This window comes from Trachemys scripta, chromosome 23 (genome assembly GCF_013100865.1).
Source record: "Trachemys scripta elegans isolate TJP31775 chromosome 23, CAS_Tse_1.0, whole genome shotgun sequence".
NCBI lineage: Eukaryota > Metazoa > Chordata > Testudines > Emydidae > Trachemys > Trachemys scripta.
In genome coordinates this window covers 8542533-8561646 of record NC_048320.1, presented here as the reverse complement: position 1 = coordinate 8561646, position 19114 = coordinate 8542533, and the positions used below count along the sequence as shown (strand labels likewise).

The 19114-nt window shown below is 58.7% G+C and overlaps 1 protein-coding gene across 3 annotated transcripts; it reads right to left on the bottom strand.

The window, feature by feature from the left end:
* Window positions 1–1820: 1820 nt before the first annotated feature.
* SLC25A39 (solute carrier family 25 member 39) lies at window positions 1821–18551 on the bottom strand. Of its 3 annotated transcripts, none has more exons than XM_034755926.1 (12): window positions 18527–18551; window positions 13221–13329; window positions 12445–12504; window positions 10371–10415; window positions 8354–8463; window positions 7366–7433; window positions 6055–6179; window positions 5136–5309; window positions 4420–4529; window positions 3754–3835; window positions 3366–3446; window positions 1821–3253 (listed from the first exon to the last, which is right to left on the bottom strand). In XM_034755926.1, the coding sequence occupies exons 2-12, from the start codon at window positions 13318–13320 to the stop codon at window positions 3135–3137; spliced, it is 1074 nt and encodes a 357-aa protein (XP_034611817.1). In that variant the 5' UTR covers window positions 13321–13329; window positions 18527–18551; the 3' UTR covers window positions 1821–3134. The 3 variants fall into 3 exon arrangements, with proteins under 3 accessions (XP_034611817.1, XP_034611815.1, XP_034611816.1); XM_034755924.1 differs by lacking the exon at window positions 18527–18551 and adding an exon at window positions 13440–13706; XM_034755925.1 differs by lacking the exons at window positions 10371–10415; window positions 18527–18551 and adding an exon at window positions 13440–13706.
* Window positions 18552–19114: the final 563 nt, after the last annotated feature.

The following is a 19114-nucleotide window of genomic DNA, read 5'->3' as shown; positions in this document are numbered from 1 at the left end:
GCACTGGTCACGGCCGTGCTTGAAGGCAAGGAGCTGAGGCGCTCTCCGTGGCAGGTCAGGGGCTTCACCAACCAGCGTCCCTCTCTGGGGTTTTCTCTGATCCACCCCAGCCTTATGGAGGGGACGCTCCTGCCTGGGGGCCCTTGGCATTCCTGCAAGGGGGGTTTTGGCTTGTCTGCCTCCTAGCTGGGGGGACTAAAGGAGGCGCTTCGGGGGAGGATGCTCTGGGAGGCAGCTGGGGCGAGGGACAACCCTGGGGCAGCAGCCGTCACCCCCCTTTGTTAGCCAGGGCCCAGGAGGGAGCTGCTGAGAGGAAGGGGTTTGCAGAGAGCCAGGATTCCTCTTGCTGTGTGCAGGTGCTCATATTCCTGCAGGCTGGGGGGGGGAGCCCCTCGCATTACTCTAACCTCAGGCAGGAAGTAATGGAGGTGGGGGTCCGTGTAGATACAGCAGAGCGGCAGGGCAGGACTCCAGTGACCAGGCACCGCAGGGATAACCATGGGGCAAGGTAGGGGCTTCACTGCTCCACCTTCCCCAGTGCCAGCTGACCGGGGGGGCGGGGGAGCAGCTGAAAAGGAGCCATGATGCATCTGCAACTGAGCAGGGGACACAACAGGAAAACACCAAGGGCAGAGAGCAGCCCAGCTCCGGGCTTGGGAATCCTGCTTTTCGGCCAAGCACTCCCACAGCCTAGCCCCTTCCACTCCAGGGTCTCAAGGCCCTTCCCAGCGATCAGGTGATTGGCACAGTCTCTCATGTGAGACCAGGTGGTATCACCCCACTGACTACAGCAGGGAAACTGAGGCACACAGGGAGGCTGGGGCAGAGCTGACAACCAAGCTCCCCTGAATCCCATCCTAGTGGCCCCATCCAGATGTGAACCTCACCACAGGGGGTGTGTGTGTGTCAGTAGCACAGCTTTGATGCTGAACCTCGTTTGGCTGGAGCCAGGGTGGGGCAAGGCTGGGGGAAGCAGGCACGGATCCAACTCTGGCCCTGGAAAAGAGGAAGGGCTTGATCCACTGAAGGTAGAAAGCAGTGCCCCATGGAGAACCTAGGGGCGGGGTGTTGGTTTATTCAGCCCTCCCCCCCCATTTCCTCACAACTCTCACAATAGCTTGAAAACCCGCAGGTGGAGAGATGCAGCGAGCAGGGAGGGCAACAGGCCCCCCCAGAACAGGCAGGGAAGGGCATGGCATTACCACCCCCCATGAGTGGGGCTGTCTTGCAGGACACACACACCTCCCATGCATTATGGCAGCAGGAAACAGGTGGTGCTGGGTTGTGTCCTGTTCCACCAGCTCAGACACACACACTCCTCGTGTCCATCCCGTCCCCGGTCCCCCCCCCCGCATTTGCAGTTTCTTACAAAAATGCTCTCAGCCCCACCCCCCTGAGCTGGCTGCAGGATGGGACAGTCCCCAAACACCACAGCGCAGCCTTTGCGGAAGGGCTCTCTGGGCCCCACGTTCAGATGAGGAGAGAGCGAGGGGCGGGGGGGGCTTTGGAGTTCTCCTCTTTGGGGCACAGTCAGGGTGCAGAGACCCCAGCAGGGATCCCCTTGCTTAATGAAGGGCCAAGAGATTAACCAATCAATTCCCACCCTGCACAGACACTGACAGGAAGTACCCCCCCCCCCCATCACACCATGATGCACACAAGCCCTCCCCAGCGGAGATCAATGGCTGCTCATTGCAGGAGGCCAAATCCTAGCCCCTTGCCAGCACCTGGATAGCCCCCCATCCAGCAGCTGAGGGGATGGAGGGAGACCAGGCAGGTAGGGAAGGGGGGGACAGGGCACAAGAGTTTTCAGGCACAAATTTCACATAAAATGTCTTTTATTGAAGGAAGTGGGTACGAATCCCCACTTCTACAAGCAGCCGCAGGCACGTGCGTTACCCACAGGAAGGAGGATGGCTACGTGTCCGGCTACTGACCCTAAGAGGATGGGGGCGCTTTGGCATGGAATCTCTGCCCTGGAGAGTTCACACCTTTGTCAGCAACAGGGAGGAAGGGGAGCCCTGGAGGGGCCCAGCGGGTGATGTCCATTACCAGCAGCAAGGTGTCTTGTTGGAGCATGGGCCACCTGGGGGGCTGGGCCCCAGAGCTCTGCCTTCCAGGGGACAGACAGGAATGGGGAAGTCCTGAGTGGAAGAAGCCATGTGCTACCTAGCGGGGGACTGGCCTAGAGTCCAGGGTACAACTATCCTTTGTATCGCTGCCCCGCAGGGAGGAGGCCTAAGGGAATGGGGTGTGCGAAGAGGGCATGAGGTGGGTTAGGACCCAATCCCAGGGCTAAATTCAGCCAGCAGCAGGAACAGATGTAGAGAGACTCCGAGCAGGAGGGGCTGTTGCCCTTCAGGCCCCACTCGCTCTAAGTCTTTGGAAGAGAAAGGCCCTCGATCCTTGGCAGGGGATCCCCTCACTTGGAATGCCAGGGGTTGTCCTGCTCCCCACCAGGCTGGGCAGGGAGGGGGCCCTCTGCGTTCACCAGAGGACAACTCCGTCGCTCCCACTACAGCTTATTTCTGCCCCCCTCAAGGGGCCAGCGCAATCAGATGCCAGGAGCAGGGCACCCACCACCGGGGGGCTCTTCACAGGCTGGAGAGCGGCCCCCCGCCGGCGCAGGCAGCCTCCAAACCATGAATGTGTCAGTGGGGAAGGGAGGGTGGAGGCGAGATGTTGTCAAAGGCAAACAGGCCTGACGGTTCGTTCTCAGCTGGGAAGCACCGTGGTGCACACGCTGCTCTGACAGCCTCTCTAGCTCGCCCCCGGGGAGGCAGCCAGGAAACCCGCTGAGGTGGATGCAGGAAACCCAAGGAGAGAGCGAGACTAGAAGGCACTTGGACGTTGCATATCCCAGCCCAGGGCATGTCGGGGAAGAAGCTGTTGCTAGCAGGGAGGTCTGTTCCCAGTGGATCTCAGCAGGAGCCGAGAGGTAGGGAGGCAGAACCGCCCCAGGAAAGGAGGCTGGATGAAATGAAAGGCCCTGGCTTTGGCAGCTGAATTCCAGCACTGATCTCTGCAGTCACCTCCCACTTGCCACCTCTGGGGAACTCCCCCACCTCCACCTCCTGGCCCACAGGGTGCTTAGTTTGGAGGCTGCGCTGCGGGGGCTCTGCCCGCCCTGGCGCTCACAGGCTGCTGAGCCGTCGCTCCTGGTTCAGCTTCTGGAAGAAGGTCTTGCCGAACTCGTAGGTGCTGATCATGATGGCGCAGGCCGGGGCCACCTTGATGACGCGGGGCAGGAAGCCTGCGGGGGGCAGAGAGAGCAGCGTTACCCGCTCCCGCTAGCTGGCACCCCTGGAAACACGCTCGCTCCCCACCCCTCATCCTACAGCCGGCCCGGCTGCCCTTCTAGTTACCTGCGAAGAGCCCCCGGGTGCCAGACTCAGCTCGGATCCTTCGCAACAGCAGCCAGGTGGACGAGGACTTGGAGGCAGCCACTGCGGGGCGAAGGCAAAGCGGAGGTCTGAGGGGAAGGGGGGCTGGTAACTCGCCACTCACCCTAGGGAAGGGTCTGCCCCCCCCTTCCAATGCTTCCCCCCAAGGCATGAGCAGCAGCTGGACACTGGGTGTCTGCTCCAGAGGGGCCACCGCTCCCTCCCGCCCCTGTGTGCAGAATCACAGCTCCCCCTCTGGGCAGCGACAGGAGCCAGCCCCCCACGATGGGCCGTTCCACACGCCAAAGGCTGAGGCTGCTCAGAGTCCCACGTGCCCGGGCTCCCGCCGGGCCCCCCATGAGCCCCTCACCTCGGAGCGTCTCCCTGTCCCCCAGCTCAATCTGTCGCTGGGTCTTCACCACATCGAAGGGCAGCGTCAGCACGGCAGCCACCTGGAGGAAGGGGAGAAGCTGCCCATCACTCCCAAGCCACAGCTGGGGACCCCAGTGCCTCCCCCTACAGCACTTCTCCCTCATGCCAAGAGATGCTGAATTCAGCCCCTACCATCCGCCCCCCCGAGCGCTCAGCCCTCCTCCGCCCATTGTCCTAGGCAGGTTAGAACCTCCGTCCACAAGGGGCCGAGTTTCCTGGCCTCTGGTGTAACAACAACCCCCCCCGGCTCCCACTGCATCCCCGACTCTAGGCTGGTCCCTGCGCAGACATTGCTCTGGGGCAGGTACTGCCTGTGTCTCGTGCAAGGGCAGGGAAAGGATCTGAAAACCAGTAACGGTCTATCCGGACCCAACCTGGCCAAGGCTGCTGGATCCGTGGTGCCAGCGTTTCAAGGAGGGGAACAGCTGACACCCAAATAAACTGCACCCAAGTAAAACGCCCTGAAGCCCCCCTGATTCCAGCAGGGCTGTTTCCCCTGGTTAGAATCCCAACATTCTGGGGGTGGAGATAGCCCAACGGGCTCCCTTCAAACCCAGGCAGAAGCTCGGATCCCCCAGGACGGAACAGAAGCTCCCATACTCACCGTCCCCGAGACGGCCCCCGCTGTGAAGCTGACCATGAAAGTGGCTTCGTCAAGCCGGGACTGACGGCAGAGCCATTCCTTCACCAGCTCGTAGTTAAACCAGTAGAGAGCTGAGAGAGACAGACCAGCGCCCCGGGTTAGAAGCATCAGCAGCCACCTCCACTGCTGCTCCCGGGCCATGGCCCTTTGGCACTGAGCCCCAGCCCTGGGGACTGACCTCAATCTATCAGCCCCGGAGCAGAGACGGCAAAAGGCAAACATCCCCCTGTCCAGCCCAGCCCAGCCCTGACTGGGAGCGAGCACAGGGGAGAGATGGGAGGTCCTTGCCCGTTCGGCTGACACCGGGAATTGGCAGGCCTATTAGTACCCATCCGCTTTTCCTGGCATGAAGGAACTGGAACTGGGCTGAGCCCCACCAAATTGGTATCCCAGCTCAGGTGGGGACTGGGTCTGAAAATCCTTCGCTCTGGAGTCACCATTGTCAGGTAAAAAACTTTGCCCTGGACAAGAGATACACAGAAGGGATAGGGACTGGAGTGTGGCCCGTCAGCGCCTCCTGTAGGCAGCCCCAAGCTATTAGCATGACACCGAGTGGTCTCTGCAGATGGCAAGAAGGGAATTCTTGTCCTGGGTCAACCCTTTCCCTACGTCTCCAGCCCCAGTGCGGCCCGCAGCCCCCTCACCAGTCCCCAGCACCCCTTTTCTGTGTGGTATACCTGAGAAGGGAACGTCCCGCAGCACGGTGGGCCCCCAGCCCCTCCAGAGGGACAGCCAGCCGTCCTGGGCCACCGAGGACTGGATGCAGACACGCAGCTCACGGTAGCTCAGCGGCCGGGACTGCATCTTAGTCCGGATGAGTTCCAAGGGGCTGATCACCGTCACCGCGCCCACTGAGAGAGGGAGTCAGAACATTAGCTACCGACAAGCCAGCAGCAAGAGTGATACCAAGGCACGACGACGGGGGCAAGGCCAGGCAGTCTCAACCCCACGTGCAAACAGGGCAGTCACCTGCAATTCCTAGAACGGGCAGAGCACGTGGTGCAGGAGGCCAGGCCCTGGCACCAGCCCATCGGGTTTGGCAAGGAGCTGGCTGCTGGGATCGCTTCTTGTTTACAGCATGGTACACCTGGGGCAGCAGCTTACGGCTCATCCCAGCATGAGGATCTCACTGTGATTCAGTGCAGCGGGGGGGCGGGGCGGCTGTTCAGCCTTCCTGCTGCAGGGAGATGGGGAAATGAAAGCCCAGGGAGGGGCAGGGTTGTGCGTGAGGTCACCCAGCGAGTCCGCGACAGAGCAGGGAATTGATCTAACCACGGACACGCAGGGCCCAGGGATTCGTAGAGTCCCAGGCCAGAAGGGACCCTTGCGATCATCTCGTCAGACCCTCTGCACAACGCAGGCCACGATCCCTAGAGCAGGGCTTTTAGAAAAACACCCGCTCTTGATTTACAAACAGCCAGGGACGGAGAATCCAGCATCACCACCCCGGGCCAACTGTGTCGACGGTTAATGACCCTCACTGCTAAAAACCAAGGCAGGCCGTTGTTCATTCAGAATGATTCTTTACCCCCGGGCCACAGGAGCAGGGCGGGGGGAGGCTGCAAGGTACATGGACCCTGAACGCAGAGTACTCACGCCTGGCGAGGGCACCAGCCACCAGGGGGACGTGGGCCCCTTGGCTGCCCATCCGGCAGCACAGATAATCCCGCAGCTGGTCGTAGCTGGTGAAATAGATCACCGTGGCAGGCACCGCCATCACCCTGCCAAGGAGAGGGGCCCGTTAGCATTACCCGCCAACTCGTGTCACGCTCCATGCCGAGCAGGGGGGGCAGATTGCTCCAGGCATAATCCCTCCCTCCCCCCCCCCCCCGCCATCCCAGCTGGGCCTTGACACAGCCCCTCCCATTCTCCAGCTAAGCAGTGGGACCCATCTCCCAGAGAGCAATGGGGGCGTGGGGGGGGTTCCGTTTGCCTGAAAAGGCTTCACGCACACAGAGGACCCTGTCAAAACGCCGCAGGCACACAGCTCCGCCTGAAAGGTCAGAGGGCGAAGGGGGCTGTCTGTGGGGAGTGTCACGGGGTGACTGGCCCCTTTAAGAGGGAGCAGAGGAGGGGAGGCCAGTGCACCTGGGACTAATTACCTGCTGCCCAGCTGGGCTTAAGGGAAAGCACCTGGATCTTATAAAGGGGAGACAGAAGCAGAGGAAGGTTGATCTCCAGACAGCTCTCAGCCCAGCAAAGATCAGAGTACGGCTATAGGGAGCAGGAAGACGTGCTAGTGATTCTAAGTGACCGGGGAAGGCAAGGAGAGCAGCAGAGGGGGTTTCCCTGCTGACCTCTCTGAGCCAGGGAAGGCTAAAAATGGGCTGAGCTCTGGCTAGGAAGGGCTGGAACAGGTGATGAGCTCCAGGACGGGCTGAGGACACCAGAGCTGGGTATGAACTTTTGTATTATAGTGATGGGCTTTGTTGGAGAATCGTTTCGCACTGTTTCTGTTGTCAAACCAGCCCCAGACAGCGGTGGCGTTCGCTGAGACACTGCCCTTGTGGGGGTGATTAAGGAGCCTCAGAGGAAACTGAGGCAGGCCTTTGCAGAGCCATGCTTGGCCAGTGGGCGGTGATAGAGGGCAGGGACACCTTCATGCAGAGAGGGAGTGGAAAAGGCGGGAAGGGGGTCTGGGGAGGCAGACAGTTTGCAGTCCAGGGATAACCAAGGATTCTGGTCAGTGCAGGACAGTCACCGACACCTCCTCCCCCCGGCAGTCAGAGACCTCAGGGCAAAGGCCAGTAGCGCCAGCGCCCAGGTTGTGTGGGCCCCGCAGGAAGACTGGGAGTGCACGGCCAGCTAGCACTGCAGGCAGGGGGGGGGCCCAGGTGTTTGCATTCGGCCTCCCTTCGAGCAGGCGTGCGGCGGGGAAGGGCTGTAACGCTCGGTGCTCAGACTCACAAGGTGGGTGGCAGACCGCTCCACAGAGACCGAATGCCCTCGTAACGTGTGATCTTCACGAAGGCATCCTGAAAGGAAGAGGAGAGCACAAGGGGGTTAGAGCGTAGGGGGAGGAGGCTTTCCCCCAATGCTAGGGGCAGCCCTGTAGCCTGAAAGGGAGACTAGATACCCACTCCAGAGCCCAGCCAGGGGCTACGTCTTTCCCTCCCACGCCGAGCTCTGCTGCTTCTCCAGCCTAGCCCTCATCACAGGGTGACTGGCTCCTTAAGGGGGGGGGCGAGGGGAGGGGAGTACAGTTGACTGGTTACCTGCTCCCCAACTGGGCTTAAGGGAAGGCACCTGGGCCTTATAAAGGGGAAGACAGCAGCAGGGGATGGAAGGCACCCTAGGGAAGGTACGGGTGCTGCTAGAGGAAGCCATGGCAGGGGCTGCAGAGAGCAGGAGACCCTGGGTAACCAGGGGTGGGCCAGGAGAGCAGGGGGTACAAAGCTGAGCTCTGGCTAGGAAGGGCCGGGACAGGAGAAGCGCTCCAGGACTGGCTGGGGACATCCGAGCCGAGTTAGAACTGGTGTCATGGTGATGGACTTTGTTTTGGGCCTTTGAGGACTGTTTTGAACTGTCTGTGGTTAAACCAGGCGTGACATTAGCCACGAAAAAGCCAGTGCGGCATTTATTAAGGAGCCCTGAGATAAAGGGAAACTGAGTCAGGCCTCTGCAGAGCCACGCTTGGCCAGCAGGGGCACTACAGGACAGGCACGCCCTCTTACACGCCTCTCTTGCAAATTAACCCTTTCCCCTCCACAGCGCCAGAGCCACCTAGGAGTGGGGTGGGTGAAGCTGCTCCGAACACTGGTGCACCCGGTCCGCTCTCCTCCCCCGCACCACCAATCACCCTGCCAGGCGGCCCGGCAGGGCCCAGACCGCGGTGCCCGAACTGCCGCACGCAGCCTGGCCATCGAGCCAGGTCCCGGCAGGAAAGGCGCCTCACCAGGGTGCCGGTGAAACGGGTGGGGGACTTGTACCAGGCGGTGCAGCTGCTCCCGTTCTGGCAGACGTACAAGTGGTCCATGAGCCCGTTGCAGTACACGAAGCATTTCCCTGTGGGAGGGGGCAGGGGAGACACAGTGGGGTTAAACTCGCGCCCAGCCCAGCCCGCTTCAGGCTCTTCCCTTCCCCACCCCCAAGTCCCCTCCTTGCTCCTGGCTCTGCCCTTTCCTTCTGCAAGGACCCTCAGCAGGGGGGCAGGGCTGTACCCCTCAGGGCTCTGCCAGCTCCTCTCTGCCCCATTCCCTGCCGCCCCCAGAACTCTGCTCCTCTTTCAATCTCCGTGAGCCCCATGGGGTGCTGCCCCTGCTCTCCCAAAGGGCAGCCAGCAAGGAGTGGGAGGGCTGCTGGGAAGCCAGGGGGAGAGGAGCTGGCAGCCATGGGGACGGAGAGTTTGTGGGGAGCTGGACAGGTCAGCGGGGGTGTAGACAGCTGGAGCAGCCAGGCCAAAGCTCATCTCAGACAGAGCGCCCTGGGGTGGCCAGGCCTCAGGCCTCCCGCAAGCCATTGTTACCACAGGCCTGGGACACAGGCACGTTTAGTGGGGGGGGCAGGCGCAGGTCGGGACTTGCCCCAATCCTGTCATGCAGAATAAAGGCACCAGAGCAGAAGTGCGGCGAGGCAAAAAGGGCGAGTCCTGGGAAACTGTCTGACTCCATCACGCTCCCCTCATCCCCGCGATGTGCTCACCCTAAAGCCATCCTGTCAGCCTGCACTAACAGCCCGTGCTGGCAGGAGGCCACCTGCCTCCACGAGTCAGTGTCAGCCCTGTCACCCTGAGGGTTTGCCTGGCTCCCTTCCCCATGATCTCCTTCAAATCCCTTTCCCTGCCTCGGGGCCGCTGGAGAGCCAGACACACAGATTAAAGCAGCCCTCTGCCAAACCCCAGGGACAATGGCCCAGCAGAGATGGGAGCCTAGCGGGGAGAGAGGCAGCAGTGGGCACGGGAGCCTGGTGTGGGAAGCTGCCAGATGGGCAGAGGAAAGGCAGGGTGGGGACAAAGTCGCCAACCTCGCTAGAGCCATCCCCACCACCAAATCAGCATCAGCCATCCCTACGGGCCAGTCTGGTTTCCATGCCCAGGGCATAACTGCGGGTGGCAGGTTAGGCTCAGCAGGGATCCAAGCGCGCAGCAGGGCAGCCAGAGGGGAGGACAGACAAGAGACGGACGGAACGAGGACAGAGAGGCCCACGTGTGCTCCTGCAGGGGAACTGGCTAGTGTTGAACCCCCAAGTGGCCTGGGTCAGCCAGCTTCCAGCACATGTTTCTGACAGAGGACTAGTAACCCTGCAGAGTGTGTGTGTGTGGTGGTGGGGGGGGGGGGGAAGAGGCTCCCCTTGAACCAGCTGAGGCTGGATATGCCCAAGGGGGCCCCTCCCATCGTAGGTGTCCCTGTCCTGCATAGCTATGCCAGGAGGGGGATGGTTACAGAATGGGCCATGGGATGGGGGGCGGGGGGGAAGAAGAGTAAAAGCCAGAGGCCCCTAACACAGCCACGACTCGGCAAGCCAACAACTCCCAGGCCCTGACTCCAGGGATGGGAGAACCATTCCCGGGCCCCACCTGCCTGATGACAAACAGCCTGTGGGGTCAGTCTCACAACTGCCTCCACCCCCAGGAGGCACAGAGGTGAGGGGACTTACCCAAGGCCATGGAGTGAGTCAGTGGCAGGGCTGGGAACAGAACCCAGTGCTGCAGCTCCCAGTGCCCCCTCCTCTAACCATCAGACAGCACCTGACCCCCAGATGACTCGGAACTAGACTCCATTGCAGTAGGGATGGAAGGAAGATGGCGTGGGGTGAGCAAGGGTGCACAGAGCCCTGCACTGCCCCGCTCTGGAGACTGCAGCTATGGGGAACAGGTTCTCCCCGGGATGGGGGGATGGAACTGTCGAGGGTCAGCAGCCACGGGAGGCTGTTAGCAGGAAGAGGGTGAAAGGAGAATACCCAGAGATACTCACATTTGGACTGGTGAACGCTCCAGGGCACACACTCTACTGACAACACTGAAACACAACAGGGACACATTTAGCGACAGGCGGGGCCAAGCTCTCAGGGGCCAGGCAGGTGGGTGCTAGCAGTGTATAGTCTAGGAAGGCAGGGACCCCCGTGCCCTGCTGTCAGCAGAGAGCTGGGATGTGAGGGCTGTTCTGGGGAAAGCCACTCGGGTTTGGAAAGGGGGAGGCTGCTGTCTTGAGCTGGGACGAGATCTGAGAATGCTACACACACACCCCGGCTGATAACACAAGTCACTTCCGCCTGCCCGCAACAGGGAGGTGTCTCTTAACATCTGTTCCATAGCCCCCCACAGCTGGGCAGGTGCAGGAACGCCCAGGATCTATTTAGCAGCACGACTCTGGCAGTCAAGTCACCTGAATCCAGCCCCATACGGATTCCAAGGGACCCTGTTCCACCAGACTAGCCCATTGTGTCTCTAGTCCAGGGATTGACAACCTCTGGCACGCGGCCCGTCAGGGAAATCCGCTGGCGGGCCGAGACTGTTTGTTTACCTGCAGTGTCCGCGGGTTTGGCCGATCGCAGCTCCCACTGGCTGCGGCTTGCTGTTCCAGGCCAATGGGGACTGCAGGAAGCGGTGCGGGCCGAGGGATCTGCTGGCCACTGCTTCCCGCAGCCTCCCTTGGCTTGGAATGGCAAACCTCAGCCAGTGGGAGCTGCGATCGGCCAAACCCGCGGCCGCTGCAGGTAAACAAACTATCTCGGCCCGACAGCAGATTTCCCTGACAGGCCGCGTGCCAAAGGTTGCCGATCCCTGGACTAGTCCCTTCCACGTGAGACTTCCAAACTGCTTCACAAACAAACAGACTTTCTGCTCCCAAGTTTTATAGCTTGGGGGGAGGGAGGCTGAGGCACAGGGAGGGGAAGTGACTCCCAGAGGGAAGCAGTGCGATCAGAACCCAGGAGTCCTAACCCTCAGGCCCCTGCTCTAACCCATACCGAAATCCCTCCCATGACAGTCACTGCAGGTGTCCCAGGCCTGGCTCACTATTTGAAAGAGAACCTGGAGGCAAGAGGGATTCTCACGCAGTCTGTGAGCGACTTAAACTCCTGCTGAGGCTTGAAAGGGCCTGGCTGCTCCCGGAGCCGTCAGCCAGGGTTAGCTCAGGCTGGTTGTGATTAATCCAGAGCAGCCCCGCAGGGCAGCGGCCAGGACAAGCCAAGGCCTGGGACGTGCTCCTTCCTGTCAGGCAGCACTAGATCCTGGAAGGGAGGGCAGAGCCAGAAGGAGGGAGCCCGATTTCCTGTCTTCACTAGAGGCCTACAGATAATGACCAGTCCCTGGCTCTGGGGAGCCCTTTACATGAGCCAGGCACCCCACCACCCGACCCACTTCAGGTCCATACAGGACATCCCAGCCCAGCTAGGCTCCGAGGCCCTATGGGACACCTAAGCCCACATTCCCTCTCCCCTAAGGCCACACAGATCGAGCCCAGCTCCCACCCCAGAGGCAGGATGCTCTTCGCCCCCTGTGGGTGCCACACTACTGGGGTGCCGTTGTGGGAACGCTGATCCCACTCAAGCCAGCTGCACAGGTTCAGGGTATGGGGGGCGGGGGGGGAGCCATGCCAGGATTGGGCCTCCTGGAGAGGGCCTAGGAAAGAAGCATCCAAATGGGGATGCAGCCTGAGGGTCCCTTGCCAGACCCCCTCTGCTGAACCTGTGTCCCCATCAGTGGGGCACCAACCCCAGGTGACCACCGTGGCGGTGGTCTTCACTGCTCTGCTGCCTGCAGGCAGTCCCTGCCCAGACTGAGTAGCTAAATATCACAGAACCCGATAAACCCTTCACTAACCAGGCAGAGGCTCTTCCTCACAACTCCCCTTGGGGCCTGTATAGGGGACTGGGATTGCTGCGGTTCACAGACACCTGCCAGGCAAAGCCGGGGAGAGAAACAACCCGGGGTCTGAGCTACCGCATGCCGGGCTCGCTGCTGCAGGGGTCGCAGGCTCGGAGATGACCCACCTGGCCTCCAGCTGCGGAGAGAAGGCAAGATTTCTGCCCTGGGCACTTAGTTACCTTTAGAGAAGGGCGTCCTCTGGGCCTGCAGCCGGATCTTCACCACATCCAGGGGAGTCACTGAAAGAGAAGGTGCCTACTTAGACCTGGGGCCAGTGTAGGGTGGTTGGCCAAAGGGTGACGCAGAGTGCTTTATCAGTGAGTCGGAAAATACACCTCCCCCTCCCGAAAGGTAGATCTGGAAATGGATTCAATATCGACAGAGAAACAGCGGCTCAAAAATGGGAAGGGCCGTGGCCGAACTCACAGCGTGAGCGTGGGCAGAGCTCAGTAGAACCCAGGAGTCCATGTTCCTCTCCCTCTAACCACCAGACCCCACCCGCCTTCCCAGAGCTGGGAACAGAACCTGCTCTTCCTCACACCTCCCTCTGGAGCCCGGGGTCAGCAGAGCCCATGGTGCACAGCAAACAGCCAGACTCCAGCTCTCCAAGGAGTTTTAAGCCTCTTAATGACCAGGCCAGATTTGCTGGGGGAAACTTTAATCAGGGGATGAGACACAAGGAATCGAGCTGGGATTCCAGGGGGAGGGTTGCTAGGAAAGGGAAGTTGAGAGGTGGAAGAGGTCATGGCCGTATCAGCAGAAGCCCCAGAGATTGTCCTAAGTTCAGAACAGTGAGCTTACCTGCCCTTTGCACACTCACTCTCGTCCCCTTATACACGTGCACATGCCCCGACCTCCCTACGTGCATACCCTGAACTCACGTGGAAATCCTTGCACCCACCCACCCACCCTGTCTCTCCAGCCTCGCTCAGCCATCCCCATGCTGACCCCTTACCGAAGAGAGATGTGAAGAGGGCCCCGGTCCCAGATGCCAGCATCTGCTGCAGGGGGGTGATGCCCCCTGCAGGGCTCACTGACGTGTTCTCAGACATCATGCTACCCGCCTGCAAGACACAAAGGGGGCAGCGGCGCTGTTACAGGCAATGCTGTCTTCCGGCTCCGAGCTTCATCCCAGAAGCCTCCAGCTAGAGCCATCGGCTCCCTTGGTACGTACGCTGGCTGGGGGAGCCCCAAGGAGACGGCATTTCAGAGCAGACTGGTTACCGCTGGCCCCTGAGAGGGAGATTAGTGCCCCTTGAGCAAGTGGGACCAGGTCTGAGAGGTCCCAACATCCCTGCCTTCCTGGGGTCAAACCCAGAGAGCCCTCTTGCCACCGTGCAGCTGCCTCCGCATGCTGGCTGAATCCCCACCCCTCGCTGGCAGCGTTATCCAGGCTTGGCAGAAGGGGTGGGGCTCCTTCTCGCATGTGCTGCTTATACAATCGTCCGCCCAATGGGGGGGAGACAGCACCAGGTGCAGCGCCGATAAGATCCTGCCAGCACCACAGCTGGATCCAGGCCTGGCCTGATCTGAGGCGATGAACCTAAGAAGCCAGTATTAGGCGCTACCGCAGGGGAGACCCAGCAAGGGCTGGGAGGGGAGCAGAGACAGATGCACCGAGCTCTCCCATTCCTCTAGCAGGCGTGCAGCTCTGTGAGGAGGAGCCTCGCCCCCTCAACGCAGGAAGGAGGGGCTGGGTGGTGCGAAGTCAACAGATGGGAGAAGCAAGGTGCAGTGCCTGCAGTCCCAGGGAACTGATCACAGGGGTACGTCCACCTAATCCAAATAACTAATTCCCTCCCGGCCCAGCCCAGAAGTGCTAGGGAGAGGGGGCAGGAGTCTTTCTTCAGCCATGGGAACCAGTGCAAGCATGTGCACGTTGGCAGGAATGGCAACACTTAGTACTTTGAACAGCAAAGCCCTCGGCGGCAGTGGTTTTCAACCAGGGGTACACGTATCCCTGGGGGTACGCAGAGATCTGCCAGGGGTACATCAACTCACCTACATATTTGCTTGATTTTACAACAGGCTACACGGAAAGCACTAGCGAAGACAGTACAAACTAAAAATTTCATACAGACAAAGACTTGTTTATACGGCTCTATATGCTCTCCACGGAACTGCAAGGAGAATAGTTATATTCCAATCGGTTTATTTTATAATGTGTCAAAATGAGTCAGCAATTTCAGTAACCGTGCGCTGACACGCTTTTGTACTTTTAAGTCTGATTTTGTAAGCAAGTTGTTTTTAAGTGAGTGAAACCTGAGGTATGCAAGACAAATCAGACTCCTGAAAGGGGTCCAGTCGTCTGGAAAGGTTGAGCGCCACTGTTCTATAGCCATTAATTAACCCTCCCACTGGCCCCACACCTGGCAAGGCACTAGCCTGCTGCTTCTACAGTCCAGAACATGAAGCGTGGAGAGGGGAAGTGACTTGCCTAACACCTTAGAGGAAGCTGGTGTCAGAGCCAGCAATGGAAGCCTGGAGTCCTACCTCACAGCCCTGCGCCCAGACTACATTTCTCTCTCACTGCACTTCAGGATCTAACCCCATTTAGCCCCCACGAGCTCCAGCTACTAGCGCCGAAACACAACAACATGGAGTCAGCCCGTGCTTTCCGATTCCAAATTTCCACCGTCCTCCAGGGGAAAAATACCCTCGTGTGTATTTAACCTGAACGTTCGTTCTCATTTCATTGCCGGGACCCTCCATACCTTTTCCTAGGGCTAGTTAGTTCCAGGTCTTTGTGTGTTCCTTTTGGACGCTGTCCCACCCTGCTCAGCACAGCCACACTGCCTCCAACCCCAACATACCCCTTTCCTGGGGGTTGGTTTTACTGGTAACTCAAGTCATGATTCCAGATCATAAATCTCTGCTTGGCCGTTCTTAGGGCTTCCCTCTAGGGGAGCTCCCCTATCCCGGGCCCTAGTTCCCTCTGCCTGAGAGAAGCTGATGTAACCTGACAGTGACTGGGGGATAATTACGCTGCACTTCTGCATAGAGCTCAAGCACCTGATAATGAGAGAATTCCACAGACACGCCCTCGATCCCTAAGCAAGGTCCTAGCATCTGCCGTCCTATTACAGGTACCACGCACACTGCGAGAGTCGCGCATGGCTCCTCCCTCCCTGGATTTGTAGGATTAAAGGGAGTAATGTCCTAGGACCTCTGCTTAGATGGGAGAATACCCTAGAGCAGTGGTTCTTAACCTGGGGTGCACGCACCCCCTAAGGGTTTGAGATGCCCTCTCTGGGGGTGCGAGACGTGCCAGATTTTTTTAGAAGGTAAATCATCGAAAACACAAATTAAGCACAGGCACGGAAGTATAACTACTTTGTTTCATCAAACCTAGGTATTTATTAACATTATGCATTTTTTAACGATAACTGTAATATACAAACAAAAAATATATCTAGGTTTAAAGAACTGGCCTACTTCAAGGATTTTTGCTAAGGGGTGCGAGAACATATTTTGAGAACCAAAGGGGTGGAGGCTGCAGTAAAGGTTAAGACTCACTGCCCTAGGGTCTCATCGTGGTCCTTGGAATGAAGTTCTCCAATGACTGCAGCTGTGCTCCCCGCACACAAGCGGACTTCATCCGTGTGAGCCGGCCCCAACACCTTATGCCAGGCTGGGGAGAGTGCAACACTTAACTGGCTTAATCACCTGCTAGTCATATATGCCACAACACAGCACCTCCACCCATGTAACAAGGGAGCAGAGCAAGACCCAGGGCTTCTCCAGGACAGAGAGAGGCTTCCCCACCTGGTCATCCTGATCTCCTGGAAGCCCAGACTTTATGCCACCTGCCTTGGGCCTATATAATCAGTCCTTACACACACACAGCCTCCTGCTTCCCTCCCCCTAGGGTCTGACCTGCTGCCTTTTACAGGGGCCTTAACTCAGGAAAAAGTGCTCCTAGCGAGCGTGACCGTGGCCAGCTGTTTACTATTAGAAAGGCACTGATGTGTCTGTAAAAGCTGGTGTAGCAATCGGTGCAAGCAGTGACATGGCCGGGCACGGTAGGGCTAAGATTTTAAATGCAGAAGATTCCACTGAGAGGAGGTGGACAGTTTCCGTACAGATGGCCCCTTCTTCCTCATCGCCGCTCCCTGCATGTCAGTGACTCACACCTGCTGATGTTACTGACAAATAAACAAGGTCTCACCCCCACTGGCCCTGTAGGAGCCAGTCCAGAGTCTACCACCTTGTTCATTATCAGCCAAATGCCCACTGCAAGATCAGGATCACCCGCATGGAAGTCAGAGGCAGGAAGACATCAGCTTGATTCTCATATCGCAGGCATCTCCGGAGAGAACAAAACAGGGAAACCCAGACTAACAGCCTTCATCGAGTGGCTCTCCAGTGGAGCTCCACAGATAATTACCAGCTGGCCCAAGAAGGCTCTTCTCTGTCAGTTAAGTGAAATAAGGCAGCGCCACCACCCTACATAGCTTCACCTGCACCTCTGTGTTCAATCAGAGCTCTCCCAAGCTATGCATGTTGTTTGTCTCTGGTAGTGCCCACAAAGCGCTAGGTGTTTTCGCAAACATGACAGAGGGCTCACAACGTGACAGACAAGGCATGGGATAAAGCAGTACTACGTAGAACTAAAGAGGATGCTGTGGAGATCTTAACTGGGGGATTTTCTGCCTTTTGTGCATTTTGGGCCTGACGCAAAGCCGGTTAAACCATTGCAAGGTCTCCTTTGACTTCCACGAGTTTGGGATCAGGAACTTAAAATCTCAGCCTCTGTGATGGCAGCAAAGTGGGGCTGTTTTTAAAATAAAAGTTTCTTTTCTTTTTTTTTAAGTGAGAAGGGGAAAAAAAGGCAGTGGTATGGGGGCAGTGGTGCTCCCCACCAATCCTTGGCTCATAGAGAAGTCCCAGTATTCACTCTGGCCTAGACCCAGCTCTAGAGAGGACAGAAAGATTCATGTCAAGGCTTTATTTACTTCACAGGGCTTTGGAGCGCCCACGCACGTGACCTGCAGACACCCGCATGTGTGTAACTGAGGCTACGTCTAAACCAGCAGCACTTCGCTATCCTGGCAAAGCACTCCTGCTACGGACACAGCTATACCGCAGAAGCAGAGCTTTTTCCTGGTAAAGTAAAACCAACCCCCAGGGGTGAAACAAGCTATACCAGTAAAAGGGGAGCGTTGCTGGTAAAGTTGCATCCACGCTAGAATTCTGCCTGCCAGCTGCATTGGTCAGGGGTCAAACCTCATCACACCCCGACCAACAGAGCAACGCTGGCAGAAGTCTGTAGTGCGGACGCAGCCTCGAGACCATACGTGCCCCAGACGAGGCCATTCCATTGTGTGCACTCCCGGGGCATTGCTTTAGCAGGTTAAACCTGGGCGCCTCAGCCAAGCTCCCCTAACCCTAGCACAGCAGCTCCCCGTGAGAGCAACATACAGGGAACAACTGTCTTTTGGCCTGGGAGTTCTCAGGGGCTAGGCACAGGCATTGCTAAGTGTGTGCAGAGTGATTAGTACTGGGGTTACAGGCATTTCTGTTACAGCCCAACCAGGTCAGAGCCCCAGTGCGATAGGCACTGAATGAACCTACAGTAAATGATAGTCCCTGCTACAAAGGGCTTCTAAGGGAGCCTCGAGGCACTACTATCATAATAAATAATAATTCATTAATAGATTGAACTTTGCAATCCAGCTGGTCTGAACTAAGAGCATAAGAAGAAGTAACCAGAGAACATGAAATACTTACTCCAGTCAGCATCGCTCTGATCAAGGAGCAAATTTGCCCCCTTATCTCCACCGGGGCACCACATGCCCCCCCCAAACTGGCTTCTCTCCTGTGGTTTAGCATCAATGTGTCTCTTCCCAGACCCCAGCTCCCCACACTACTGTATTGGACTCTTCTCTTAGGGGCTAAGAGAAATCCACCTGGCTCCTTGCTCCAGGGCTGGGCCTTGCGGTCCCCCCACCGCACCACACCACCTCCTCACCTGGAGTCTGGAAAGGGATACTTCTGGCTCCCAGCTCCAGGGTCCCTGGGCTACCGCTGCCTTTCCACTCCTGGCCTCCAGCAGTGGAGTTACTGTAACTCTCCCGCGCCCCCTTTCCACTGTCCTTGGGTCCTCTCCTAGGGTCTAGGACCCCTACCCTGTCCCAGGCTCAGAGCCCCCAGGCTGTGTCCTCCTCTCCTGGGGCCTAAGAGCCTGTCTCCCCACTTCTGGCCTCCAGCTCCCCAGGCTAACATACACATCCACCCCCACCCACAGAACAAGCTCCTCACCTGGGGTCTAGGAGCCGAAGCATCCCCTCCAACCCCCCCCAGGCTCCCCCTGCTGTGGGGTTGGGCATAGAGCTACTGCAGTCCCAGCTCCGACTCGTCAGCTCTTCTGGGCGCACAAACATGCCAATCAGCAGCAGGAGCTGGGCCAAGCAGAGAGCAGCATGGGAGCTGCACAGGGACAGCCAGCCCAGCGCTCCCCAGAGTGGCACTGGGGTGAGTGAGTGCCCCAGACTGCCTGGCAGCCTTTGCAGTCAGAAATGAATTAACCCCTTCCCCCCTCCTGGCAATGTCACCCTTAACCAACAGATGGGGAAACTGAGGCACGGAGCGGGGAAGTGACTCAGCCCAGCCCACACAGGGAGGCAGCACCAGAGCCAGGAGTAGAACCCCGGCATCCTGGCCCCCAGTACCCCCCAATCTAACATTGCAGCCACTCCCCCCACCCCACTTCTGTGTGTATCCCATGCTGCTCCCAGGGGTTACCCCCTCCTAGCTCCTATGTCCCGTCCCTCCCCGGAGTTACCCCTCTGCTCCTGTGTGTGTGCGCACGTGTGTCTCCTGCCCGCGGGGTTCCCCCCCCCCCCCCCC